Raw genomic sequence first — 14,136 nt, 5'->3', positions numbered from 1 at the left:
GATTTGGCTTCTAAACTCTGATGAGTTGATTTTGTTGTTGATGGTACAACATTGAGTTATGTAAGGATGATTATGTTGGCTTAGCAAGGCATTATGCTTAGAGCATTGCAATCCAGATATGTCTAGATTTGATAGTTATCTGATGAAGTCAGGATGATGAGTTCCAAGGTATGGCTTTGATATTGATTATGGTTTTTGTTTTATATCCTGATGATCTACTTGTGATAGGTGATGAGTCTCTGATGATCTAAATCAGAGGGAGATGGTTTATGAAGCTCGAAATAATGTATCATGGCACGATGAATCTGGTATTTGGGAAAGAAGTTCCATGTTGCAAAGCTATTGGAAAATGTTTTTGAATAATGAAAATTGCAAATCCTTGGATACTCCGATTTGAAGTTCAAGATGTTGTTGAACTTGACATGGCATTTGATGGTTGAAGCATTGATGTTCTGTTTTGAACATCCATCTGTATATGTATGATGTGCATAGAACCTGAATAAATTCATGAGTGAGTTGCTTCACTTACATAGAGTTGCCACCGAGCATGCTTTGAAATATCTGCATGAGGTGTTCTATTTTGAGAATGAGATATTTCTCCTATGATATGTATCTGCATAGATGTATTGTTGATGTTTCTGATTACTATTGATAAGCACATCTGTATGCTGCTTTAGTATGTGATCTGCCATGATATCTTGGATGAGAGGTCCATAGCATGACCAAGGTTGATCATGATGTTGCTAGCATGGCTAGCTGTGAGGCAGGATACAGAAGCTCCTTAGAGAGCTATTTGAGCATGATATGGATATGACATGGATACATTGTGATGATCTGATTGGCAGTAAGTCCCATATTTATAGTTGGGACCGAGATACTCTCATATATTGAGACAATGCAGTTGTTCGAAACAAGCTCAGGCTTGTGGTTGGCACCTCCTTGAGAGGGAGGATGATTATGGTATCCTTTTGTGATTCATATGATTATATATGATCTGACATGATATTTGATTTGATGTTCTGTATGAATAGGAAACAACTGCTATTGAGACAAGCTGATGATGAGAGTAGTGCTGATTGAGGACACTGAGCAAACTCTTCCTACCCTGCTTGAGCTCCTAGGGTGAGGAATTGAAATAGAGGGCTCCTGGGGTTGAGGGAACTCTGGAGAATAGCACGTTACCCTATCTGTTTCCCAGGGTAGAAGAATGCTGCTCCCCTCTTGGTCTTTGCATAGTATACCTAGTTGGTATCATACCCTCAAGCAGGCCAGCTGGATGGGAATACTGCTCCTCGTTTTGGCCAACAAGTTGAGAGTGTCCTTAGGGTGTACAACCCGAGTCGATTATGATGCAGTTGTTTTACCACATGACTATTCTGGGTCATCGATGGGAAGATTAGTAGGCAATAGGATGGGTTGAGATAACCCGATATGATTTCGGGTTGAGGGTAAGCTCCTCGATGAAATTCCAAGGTCAAGGGTGTACTCCCCTATGTGATGAGTTATCCCGTTGCTCAATATGGGTGGAATCTATTGCTCCTTGATGTGGTTCCAGGTGGAGATGTGCTCCTTGATGATATGTGCTTCTATGACGATTGGTGATGATATTCTAGGTAGTAGTCTGCTAGGAGAGATTCCAGATAGCATCCTGATGGATAAAGGGTGGTAGCTTGAGCTCCCCTCCAATAACAATTTCTTCTTCTTCAAGATCCGAGAATGTTCAGCATACAAGCATGAACAATCAAGTGATAAGCAAGAATAAGCAAAGGATAGATTGAGATGTACAATGATGATTTGTGATGATGAGACACTTGAGATGGACATGGCACAATTACTGCATGACATAGATGATCCGTGTTGATACGTGATGACACTCAAAGATTCCAGAAAGGCATATTGTTCGATGGACAAATATTGGCAGGTAGAATTCTCCCTAGTTGAGAGGGAGTGTTAATTTTTGCGACTGCTATAAAATTCCACCTTGGACAGCTCAAATGACTGAGGTAAAGATTGCATTAGATTCCTCTTTTTGAGAGAACCAAAATCAACCTAAAGATCACCCAATTTGGTTAAGTGGAAGTTGAGTTATGAATTATGTTATTCATACATGTATTATGGAATGGGTCGGCCCTAACCACGAGTAACTGCTTGGGTTAGTCGTAACCCCAAGTGACCCCTCAGGAAAGCCTATAAAAGGAAGCGGCCTGAAGCTCATTCACACTTGATCAAGACATGTTTCTATTCTTCCATTTTGTTTTGGCTTGCACAGGTTCATTGGCAAGAGTTCGCATAGGGTCCAAAATTACAGGAAAAATGTTCGTTCTAGGTTAGGGTTTCTCGGATCTTGGTCGCTGGCACAAAACATAAGTTTTTCGTCCTTGGTCGCTAGCACAAAACATAAGTTTTTCATCCTCCGTCGCAGGCACAGAGTGGGCAAGAGAGCGACTCTGGTTCTTTGGTCGCTCGAAAACAGTTCGATGAGAGCGACTCTGGGTTCAGAGGCAGATCAGAAGGTTTCGGTCCCCGGTCCCTCACACAAGGTAGCCCTGGGAGTGACCCTGTCATCTCAGTCACTCGCACAACTTGGCAAGGGTGTGACTTTAGTTTGTCAGTTGCTCGCACAACTCGGCAAGAGTGCAACTTTGGGTTTTAGCAGTATAGTGCCACAATCGCTCACATCAAGTCCTCCTGAGAGCAACCCTGCAGTTACAGTCATTCGCATACAGTGACCAATAGAGCGACCAAGGAGTTTTGGTCGCACATAGACAGTCGTGATGAGGGCGACCAGAGTTTAGATCTAAGATTTGACATCTTGGATTCAGTTGACTTTAGTGATTTGGTAGATCTGGGTTTCTCTCTACTGTTATACAGATCTGTAGATCTGATTTGTTAGTTTCCACTGCAAACATATGTATTGGGCTCATTGGCACTGACAACAGTGCTCAACAGTGTTCGGTGTAGTGACAGTAGTATTCAACAGTTGACATCAGGTTGTGACAACACATTATAGCCATCAGTGTGAGGGTTCTGATTCTTAGCATGATTAGATCTATTTCATAGATATCATTATTGTTTTGCTGCATAGATAAAGTTATGGATCGTTGTACTGTCTTTTGCTTCATCATTTGATGACAATCTAAGAAAAAGAAGATTTACAAGGTTTTACCCCATAGTGGGTTTTGCTCTGGTCTCAGAGCAATCCTGCTGTCTCTATGTGTGTGCATGCTTTCTTCTACTATTCCTTTTATGTTCCGCTGCATTGATGATTTTGTTTCTTTCTATGTAATTGCATATGCTGATGTATAATGATGTAGATCTGAATAATGCAATGATGATATGGGGTGAACTTAATGTATTAATGATGAAATGCAACTATCATAGCAAAGAACAATGTCGCTCTAAGAAAATTTAACAAAAAATGTAAAAGTGGCACTCTCCTTTATCTTTCATTTTCATACCTAATGTTAAAAAAGTAAATGTGGGACTCTCCTTTATCACTCAAACTTTTTTAACATTACGTATGAAAATGAAAGATAAATGAGAGTGCCACTTTTACTTTTTTAACATTACCATTAATTTCATAGCATTATTAGGGCCCCTAGGGTTGAATATTAAGCTGCCCACTGATAAATTTTTGTTTTTTAAGAACTGCATTTTGAGGGTCCTTAGTTGTATTTTATGGAACTGGCCGGTTCAGTGAGTTCTGTGCCACTGGCTGGACCTGTTAGGGCCTGAAAGCAGCAAGACTGGCTGGTTCAACTGGTTCCAGTCTGGTGTTGATAACACTGGACTTGCTTGGTCTTATATGTCATCAACCTGTGCGATACCTGTAGTTAATTGCAGTGTGGATCCATCTGCAATATGTACTTTTAAGCATTCGAGACCCTCTGATTCTTTTGAGGTATATTGGTGAGCAAATGTGATCAACCAGCAGCATCAGAGTCCCCCTATTCACAAGCCAACACAGTGTCGAAACTGCTAAGACAGATGGAAAATGCCTGAAAAGCTGGGAAGGGATATTGGTAATCCATAGTGAACAGATCCTTTCCAACCTTTGGAAACTGGAGTATAACCTTATCCTGGTCACTCTGAGAGACGGATTGTGCATGCTTAGTAGCTAGCAAGCTGAAATTTCTTTACAGATGCAACTGTCACTCATCCTTGAAAATTCAAACTCCAGCATTGAAGCTGCTCATGCCACCTTGGGGCTTTGTTCTTCAAGATCAATGTATCATCTTTCAAGTTCCCACTATTGAGAGGCCCAGAAAAAGCACTACTTTCACTAAAGACTGACTTGGAGTGAAAGTAATGTAAAGATGTTAGAGGCTCCACTAGAGTACTTGATGGATTTTCAACAGTTGAAGTGTTCATTCCTACTTCTATGGCTGATGCTGGGATAGAATGCATGGTACTTTGCATTCGCCTTGGACCCCTTGTACTCAAACCATCCAATTCATAGGCAATGTGAGCAACGTTATAGCTACTAGCCTGACTCCTGTAGAAACCCCCCTTGGCTACAACAGTCCCCAATCCTGTGTAGATTCAAATGGTAGCAGGAGTTACTGTAATAACTATCTTGATATCTTACCTTAAATTCACATAAACTGGCATTTGCCATGTTCTCAGTTCTTTGTAAATTATGATAAAGTGACATTGGGAAATTCTTTCCTATTACTTCCCAGTTACTCTAAAATCAAACTTGAGATAAAAACACCATACAAGATAAATGCATCTTCTGATTTAAGCTCTCTTTTAATGGGAATTCGTTTAACTCATTTGCACTTTTCTTGATCTCTTATGCTGTAGTTTAGCCTTCATTCAATATAGCAGTTTTAATTGTTGCAGAAACCACAAATTACAACAGTTTTGTTTTATGCATGTGAAGCATATTGTGTTTCCTAATACTTGACTCATGGTGCATCTGCAGAATGCCTTCTTACTAATGGGCCAACAATAGTTGCTTCAATGTGGGGAAAGATTCTTGTTGTGTACCCTAACTATGTTGGAGACATCAAACATGGTGATCAATGCCATAGCTCTGAATTCTGGGGTGAATACAAGGATGTTGAGCATTCGTGGGTTACATACATTGTCAATTTTAATGAAATTATTAATGGTGCTGATGTAAAAGTACTTTTTGCTCATGATGGGACTGCTGCAAGTACTCCTGAGGTTGTTTTGGGAACCAATAGTGCTTGCATGGACATTATGTCCCCCCAACAGGAAACAAATAATTTACAAGGGTAAGTAGTTCACTAAGATGAAATGTATGGTTCTAGGGCAATTGTGTTCATTTTTGTTGTTAGAAGAGACAAATCTGTTTGTAAAAGTAGTTGTGTAGCCAAACAAAGAGACTAGGCAACAGGAAGCACAAAACTATTTACTATAAACCATCTATATTTACTCTGGATGTCAAAATTCATATTATTTTTCTAGTTGTGATTGTGCACTGTAGCTTCTTTATTTATGTTTGGGAAAATTCCTAATGCAGAAAGCAAAAAATTAGATTCTGTTTCAACCTTTCTATCATTAATCAGGATAACTTTGATGCATAGTACTCTCTGGTTTACCTGCAAATTAGGACCCCTGTTCACTATTGCTGTTGGCTATCACCAATTTGGAAAATCCCCAGAGCGCAATGATGTGTGTCGATTACATTAACACTTTTGCATTACATTGATCCCCTTACATACTTCTGTCTGTCCCTACAGTTTCTGATTCAAGTCTATGAGTATCCAAGAATCAAAGCCATGAATAGTTCTAATGGAGATTGGAGAGACATGCCTGTGGCTAGAATGCTTACCCTGTCATAAGAAAAGCTCATAATAGGACATATTTTTCCTACAAAATGTGCCAAATCAACCCTTAACCTACCCTTCATTGTCTATTTTGCTTGCTATATCTGTTGAACTGTTTATGGATGATCACGACTGCTTAGATTCAGGCTTATACTCAATAGTGCCAATAAGTTTTTCTTAAAGCGACCCACAAACTAAAAGCACAATTATTTACAATATTCTCACCACTTAGTTATTTAATTAGATAATAGTTCAGCAACTTAGCTGTCAACATTATACCTTTTCCCTGTTTGTCCTACCATGGCTAAACCTCCTGCTCAATATTGTTTGTTGATTTTTGGGTAGCATCGGACGTGCTTTTAGCTCTGAAATTTTGTGGAGGGGCTAGAACACATGAAATCTCCAAGACCCAGAAAACGTTTGGTGAAATTCCACCCGGATTGTATTTTATTAAAGTAATTAATATTTTTAATGGGGTTCCTAAGTTAATTAAAATATTAATGGGTATTAATGAAAATATGGATGAGAAGCTTCTAAGAGACGAGGATCAAATCTAATTTAATCTTAGTCGTTGATTAGATATTAGATCACGACCGTTGATTTCTCAACAAGAAAAGTATAAATGGAGGCTTGGGGTCAGTTGGAGAAGACACACAAAGAGATTGAGGAAATCGATTTTCTGAGGTGAGAAGTTCTCAGGAGGGAAATCGATTGGGGAGATCTTGCAGCTGAGGGGCAGTGATAGTTCGGGAATACAGATAGAGAGGCGGAGAGAAGCTTGTGGAGGCAGTGCAGTTACTGCAGTAGCCAGGAGAGTTGACACTGGGCCAATTTGGGCCCACGCAGCCTTGACGCAGAGCCAGAAGGGCCAGCGTAGAGGGAGAAAGCTGCCTTCCATGCAGAGAGATAGAACTGCTGGAACAGCCGGGAAAGCTGAAGCAGTGGGCAAAAGAGCCTCAGAGAGCTCCATGCAGGCCCACATAGTTAGTGTGAAGGGGCAGCGCAGTTGTAGCCGGGGCTAGCCAGTTTTGCTGCCAGATCAGTCGGATTCTGTCGGGTGAAGTGAGGTAAAACTCACTGAGGTTCTCCGCCATTGTATTTCTCTATCATTGGCTTGCCGGGAGGGAAACCAACATTTGTATTTAGAACTTTTGCCTAATAATAGAAAACCCTCAGAGCTGCTGCATCGGTTTTCCCGCATTAGGTCTTTTCGGGGACGTTTAGTCCAAAATTAAGTGTGTCCTTTGTGTGTTTGTCTCATTTATTTTTCAGTACTTGATCTGTATATTGGTGTAGGCTGCAGTGTATTTACATTAATATTTTCCGAATATTTCTGAAAATAACTTGTTAAATGAAGAACACAAGTAGGTAATGCAAATCAGTTTACTGCAGTAGGATTTTTGACTTGTTCGATTAAATTTTTCACATGGTATCAGAGCGATTGTAGATCAAGGAGGATTAAAGCCATCAATGAAAGGACAGAGGAAAATTTGTGTGGAGACAACTGTCCCGAGAGACAACGCAATTTCAGGCCAAGAGAGCAGAGGAGGGGTGACACAGTCACCGAGGGAGGCTCACGCAGAGCCCGCGTCAGCCTGATTGGGTGATGCTGTTGCTGCAGAGGGCAGCGCAGTGGTTACTGGGCCAACGTGGAGACTGTTGAGTCTCGTTTTCTTGGTTGCCGTGGCTAGAGGTGCAGCGCAAATTTTATCTGGAGTTGCTGATTCTGTTGGTGCAGAACAATACCTAGTGGGGAAGAAACAAAGTAGAGGGAATAGGTTCCTTAGAAGATTTCTTGCCAAGAAATCTAGATCTAGTGCTGAGCAGCACCAAAGAGAGATCAGAGGGGTGTTTCGACAGTGGTTGATAGAAGGATTTCCGTGAAGGAAATCGAAATTCAGAGGGAGCTTGTTCCTTAGAGGATTTCTAGCACCAAAGAAATCCAGATCTGAGTTTTGCTGGGGCAACAACGAAAGAGGGAGAAGAGAAATAGTTCGACATTCATTTGAGCAGAGATGGCCGTTAACAGATTGAGGGATCATGATAGGTTGGATGAAGCATCCAACTTCATCCTCTGGAAGGCCAGGATCGTGGCAGTTTTAGATAAAAATCACATCAAGGATTTTGCCTTGAGGATGGTTGTTGTTCCGGTTGATGCTAATCCTCTCAAGAAGTATGAGGAGGCTCAGGCGAAAGCAAAGTGCATGATCTTGGACGGGGTCAAGGATCATGTGATCCCACATATTGCTAAGAAAGACACAACAAGGGAAATGTGGGAGGCCTGACCACATTGTACGAGGGAACTTCCAGCGGAAGATGTTGCTTGAGTGTCAGCTGAGACAGTCTGAGATGCAGAAGGGAGAAGAAATCGATCCCTTCCTTCTCAGGTTGCAAGGGATCCATGACCAACTAACTTGTGTAGGGGCTACACCAGATCTTGAATATATGGTCAGGACTGCCCTAAATGCAATCACTGAAGGCTGGGAAACCTTTGTCCATAGCATCTTGGGTAGGGCTTCTCTTCCTAGTTGGGAGGAGATGTGGGCAGTTCTTCAACAGGAAGAGATCAGACAGTTGACCAAGGTGGGAAGCAGCAGGAAAGAGATCAGAGTCAAGAAGAAGGAAGAAGTTTGACTCAAAGGTTGCTCCAATGCAAGCTGACAAAGAAGACGGTGATGATTACACCACGAGTGCTCATGCACCTCTAGAGAAGAGGTCGGGTGATATTGAGCTGTAGTCAAGAGGACTACAATAAGGGCGGGATCCTTGAGGTGTCCAAACTCTTGGATCACATACGGCTACGGGAGCCCTTAATGACAGTAGCAGAATGACGGGAGTCAGTTGTTGCGAAGGATGATGGAGAAACAGTGGTAGAGCTAGTGTGCTAAAGTCTGAAGCAACGCAATGGAGTGTTGCAGCAGTGTGGGAGGCACAAAGTAGATACAACAATGACGTAGTAGCATTAGAGGGTCAACACAGATTAGCAGCAGAGGTAGCTTTAGCGTCAAGGGGCATCCAGACTGACCAACATGTTAGCTTTTGGGTGGCTTTTCAGTTGCGTACTTCTCAAAAATTGAGTTGCAGTGCAACAATTAGCAGTGGCAGTGCTATGGGCAACATGATGCAGCATATTGAGAGGGAGCTGCAATACATATACAATAGTGAAAGTGGCAGTGTCATAGGAAACAATACAGGTTGTAGCAACGCAGTGGATGAAGGGCATCAAGCCGAGCATCAGCAGTGGAGAGGATCGATGCTGTGGATCAGTGTGATACTTCTGTTGGGAAGTATTGCTAGAGCACATTCCACGCTAAGAGGGAGTGTTGATTTTTGGGTAGCATCGGATGTGCTCTAGCTCCGAAATTTTGTGGAGGGGCTAGAACACATGAGATATCCAAGACCTAGAAATCGTTTGGTGAAATTCCACCCGGATTGTATTTTATTAAAATAATTAATATTTTTAATGGGGTTCCTAAGTCTAAACCGAGGAAAATTAAAATATTAATGGGTATTAATGAAAATATGGGTGAGAAGCTTTTAAGAGACGAGTATCAAGTCTAATTTAATCTTAGCCGTTGATTAGATATTAGATCACGACCATTAATTTCTCAACAGGGAAAGTATAAATGGAGGCTTGGGATCAATTGGAGAAGACACAGACAGATTGAGGAAATCGATTTTCTGAGGTGAGAAGTTCTCAAGAGGGAAATCGTTTGAGGAGATCTTGTAGCTAAGGGGCAGTGATAGTTCAGGAATACAGACAGAGAGGCGGAGAGAAGCTTGTGGAGACAACGCAGTAGCCAAGAGAGTTGACGTTGGGCCAGTCTGGGCCCATGTAGCCTTGACGTAGAGCCAGAAGGGCCAGCGCAGAGGAAGAACGCTACCTTCCACGCAGAGAGCCGAAATTGTCGGGAACTGCTGGAATAGTCAGGAAAGCTGAAGCAGTGGGCAAAAGAGCTGATGTAGAGCCTTAGAGAGCTCCACGCAGGCCCATGTAGTTACTACGAAGGGGCAATGCAGTTGTAGTTGGGGTTAGCCAGTTTTTCTTTTGAGTCAACTGGACTCTGCCGGGTGAAGTGAGGTAAAACTCGCTTAGTTTCTCTGCCATTGTATTTCTCTGTCACTAGTTTGCAAGGAGGGCAACCGACATTTGTATTCAGAACTTCTGCTTAATAATAGGAAACCCTCAGAGTTGCTGCATTGGTTTTCCTGCATTGGGTTTTTCCGAGGATGTTTAGTCCAAAAATAAGTGTGTCCTTTGTGTGTTTGTCTCATTTATTTTTCAGTACTTGATTTTTATATCGGTGTAGGCTGCAGTGTATTTACATTAATATTTTCCGAATATTTCTGAAAATAACTTGTTATGAAGAACACAAGTAGGTAATGCAAATCAATTTACTGCAGTATGTTGAAGTTTCTAAGTTTACTTAGTTTAGAAACCCTTCTTGCACTTTTTCTGATTTATTCCTACCTACTTGTTATTTTTCTTTAACGAGTTATTTGCAAAGTAAATACTGAAAATAAACACTAGTGCATGCTCAACATATTACAGATCAACAACTAAAAGAAACAAGAACAAACACACCACATGACACCATTATTTTTGAACCAATGTCCCCAGAAAAACCCAATGCGGGAAAACAGGTGCAGCTATCAGAGGGTTTTCTTATTAAGCAATATCAGAGTACAATCTGGGTGCGGAAACTGGCCTACCCAACAGAGAATTTCCTTAGTAGTTATACCTCACAGTTTGAGAGAAATCTCTTGGCTGGAACCCCAGAAAATCCTTTCAGCAGCTCCTTAGCACAAAACTGCTTTGCAACCCTAGCGTCTACCCAACCTGGATTGCGTCAGCCCCTCTCTGTCTCACATTGGCCCTGCGTTAGCCCCAGGAGGCCCTGCGTCATCTTTCTGGGCCTTTGCGTTAGACACGCTGGCCTCTTTGGTGCTCTGCGCAGCACTTGGCTACCTCTGCGTGGCCCTGCGTGAGCCCTTGCTGGCTCTGCATCACTCTCCTTGGCTGCTGCGCTGCTCTCCCGACACAATCTCTACCTTCTCTATTTCTCTGTACTCAATGCCCCTCAGCTGCTCTCCCAATCACTGATTCTATCTCTCTTAGCAAACCCCGCTCTAGAGAATAGAATGACTGATCATTCTGGTGTATTCTCCAAGTGACCCTCAAGCCTCCTCTTATACTTTTCTTGTTGACATCTCAACGACCGAGATTAAGTCCCTAATCAACGGCTAAGATTAGATCTGGCTTGATCCATGTCTTTTGAACCATTTTAACACAGATTCACATTAATACACATTAATATTTTATTTTTCCTAAGTTTAGACTTAGGGACTCCATTAAAAATATTAATTATTTTAATATCTCCTGATCTGTTTGGAATCTACCCAAACCTTTTTTGGGTATTAGAGATCTCATGTGCCCCAACCTCTCCACCAAATTTTGTGGCTGGAGCACATTCGATGCTGCCCCAAATCAACACTCCCTCTTAGCGAGGACTGTGCTCTAGCAATACTCCTCACTGAGTATTACTCTGAGCATCCGACATCGGTACTTGTGCTAATGCTAGGCCTTCCTGCGCAACATCCTCTGCACTGCTGCCTCCTGTACTGCTGCCCATGGTTCTGCTACTGTCACTGCTGCATCTGTATGATAGCTCCCTCTGCATCTGTGTTGTTGCTGGTCCTTTCTCCCAGCACTACATCCGCACTACACCTCCTCTCATCATGCTGCATCGTGCTGCCCACTGCTGCACTGCAGCTTAGTTACTGAGAAGTAAGTAACTGATCTCCCAACTGACCTCCCTGTTGGGCTAGAAACACCCTCTGATGCTGGATCTCCCTCTGCCGCTGACATGTGCTCCCTCTCTGACCTCTGTGCTGCTGCAACAACTCCCTGCATCTCACACTGTTGCACACTTCTTTGTGCCTTCTTGCACTGGTGCAACACTCCTGTGCCTCTCGCACTGTTGTAGCCTGCTAGCTTGACGTTGTCTCAAGACTCCTACACTGTAGCTCTCTCTGCCGCTCCATCCGCATCCGTCTCTACCTACTTAGCCAGTCCTGCTACTCCTTATCGAGGCTCTCGTAGCAAGGTCTAATCCAAGAGGCTGGGTACCTCAAGGATCTTGCCCCTCATTGCCTGTAATCCGCTTGACTACAGCTCAATGTCTCCCCACTTCCGCTCAAGTGGCATGTGTGCACTCATGGCACAATCATCGTCTGTCAAAACTTCCTTCTCTGCCTGTGCTGGCGCTGCCTTAGTCTCGGAAGATTCTCCCTTACTCTTCTTCCTTGGGCACTGGGTCGCATAATGACCCATCTCCCCACAGTGGAAGCACTTGATCTTGGAGAGATCTTTCTTCTTCCGCTTCTCCTGCTTTCCCTCAGATGCTAGGGCCACATCCTCCTCCTGCTTGACCTTGATCCCTTTGCTGCTGCTATCTGTCTTCCACTGCCGTCTGATCTCTTTTTGGCGAAGCGCTGCCCACATCTCGTCCCAAGGTGGGAGAGTCCCTCTGCCCAGGATACTCTAGACAAACACTTCCCAATCTTCTGAGACAGCATTCAGGGCTGTCATCACCATAAGCTCCTAATCCGGTGTCGCTCCTATAGCAGTCCACTGGTCTCAGATCTCATTCAATCCTCCTAGGAAAGTGTCAATCGATTGACCCTTCTTCATGACCCTTCTTCATCTGATACGACCTCATCTGGTTCTCGAGCAACATTCTTCTCTGCACAGAAGTATACTGGTACAGGTTCTTGAGAGCCTCCCTCATCTCAATTGCCGTTTCCTTCTCGGCTATATGTGGTACCACATGATCGTTGACCCCATCAAGGATAATGCACTTGGCCCTCGCCATCGCCTCTTCGTACTTGTCGTTATCATTGGGGTCGACTGGGATAGCTGTAACCTTCAAGGCGAAGTTTTTGACACGATTCCTGTCAAGCACTGATAAGATTCTGGCCTTCCAGATTGCAAAGTTCGATGCTCCGTCCAGTCTCTCCTGGTCTCTTACCCTGTGTAGTGCCATGACGCTCCTCTACTTCCCTCCTGGAAGTTCTCTGTTCGACTCCTCTGAGTCTCTACTTCCCGTCTGGAAGTCCTCTTCTGGACTCCCTCTGAGTCCTGATTTCCCTCTTGGAAATCCTTCTGCCGGTTGTCGAGATGCCCCCTACCCTGATTGTCTTGTGCAATTGCACCGCTGATCCAGGTTCCTCGGCTACAAACCCTCGGTAACAACTCCTCTGGCCCTGCTCTATCAGGTACTGTTCTGACTATAGTACCTCACCAGCTCCACTCTGCAATATTTCTGCAGCCTTCTAGACTCTACCAATTGCCTCTCTGTGAATTGCGTCAGCCCCTCTCTGCCTCACGTTGGCTTTGCGTAGCCCTGGGATGCCCTGCGTCAGCCCTTTGCCCCTCTGCGTCATTAATGCTGGCCTCTCAGAGGCTCTGCGCAACTCTCGGCTTCTTCTGCGTGGCTCTGTGTCACACTTCTTGGCTTCTGGTTGCTAGAAACAACTTCTGTCACCTCGGGACAGCTGTTTTCTGCTACTATTGCTCCGCTCGGCTAATGTCTTTTAGTCCTCTTGTGATCTACAATCACGCTCTGATACCATGTTGAAGTTTCTAATTTTACTTAGTTTAGAAACCCTTCATGCACTTTTTCTGATTTATTCCTACCTACTTGTTATTTTTCTTTAACAAGTTATTTACAAAGTAAATACTGAAAATAAACACTAGTGCATGCTCAACATATTACAAATCAACAACTAAAAGAAACAAGAACAAGCACACCACATGACACCATTATTTTTGGATCAATGTCTCCGGAAAAACCCAATGCGGGAAAACCGATGCAGATATCTGAGGGTTGTCTTATTAAGCAATATCAAAGTACAATCTGGGTAATGAAATTGGCCTACCCAACATAGAATTTCCTTAGCAGCTATACCTCACAGTTTGAGAGAAATCTCCTGACTGAAACCGCGAAAAATCCTTTCAGCAGCTCCTCAACACAAAACTGCTTTGCAACCCTAGCCTCTGCCCAGTTTGGACTGCGTCAACCCCTCTCTGTCTGACGCTGGACCTTCGTCAGCCCCAGGAGGCCCTGCGTCAGCTTTCTGGGCCTCTGCGTCAGACACATTGGCCTCTCTGGTGCTCTGCACAACACTTGGCTGCCTTTGCGTGGCCCTGCGTGAGCCCTTGCTGGCTCTACGTCACTCTCCTTGGCTGCTGCGCTGCTCTCCTGGCATAATCTCTGCCTTATCTGTTTCTCTGTACTCAATGCCCCTCAGCTGCTCTCCCGATCACTGATTCTAT

The 14,136-nt window shown here is 43.5% G+C and overlaps 1 protein-coding gene and 1 pseudogene across 2 annotated transcripts in view; one reads left to right on the top strand and one right to left on the bottom strand.

Annotated features, from left to right (window-relative positions):
* Positions 1-14,136, top strand: part of LOC149192341 (uncharacterized) — a 376,901-nt gene that overhangs the window by 37,219 nt on the left and 325,546 nt on the right. For both annotated transcript variants that reach the window (XR_016254347.1, XM_089404553.1), the window contains exon 3: positions 4,928-5,243. Coding sequence is in view for 1 of the 2 variants with exons in the window: in XM_089404553.1 (XP_089260679.1) it covers positions 4,928-5,243 (316 nt within the window). In the remaining variant the exon portion in view is untranslated. The remainder of the gene's footprint in view (positions 1-4,927; positions 5,244-14,136) is intronic.
* On the bottom strand, positions 3,948-4,618 carry LOC149192342 (tubby-like F-box protein 3 pseudogene; annotated as a pseudogene).

This window comes from Pinus tabuliformis, chromosome 2_2, assembly GCF_031772625.1.
Source record: "Pinus tabuliformis cultivar Carrire ecotype Pingquan chromosome 2_2, CPIR1, whole genome shotgun sequence".
Taxonomy (NCBI): domain Eukaryota; kingdom Viridiplantae; phylum Streptophyta; class Pinopsida; order Pinales; family Pinaceae; genus Pinus; species Pinus tabuliformis.
Note: the sequence above shows the minus strand (reverse complement) of the source record. Positions and strands in the feature narration are given on the sequence as shown.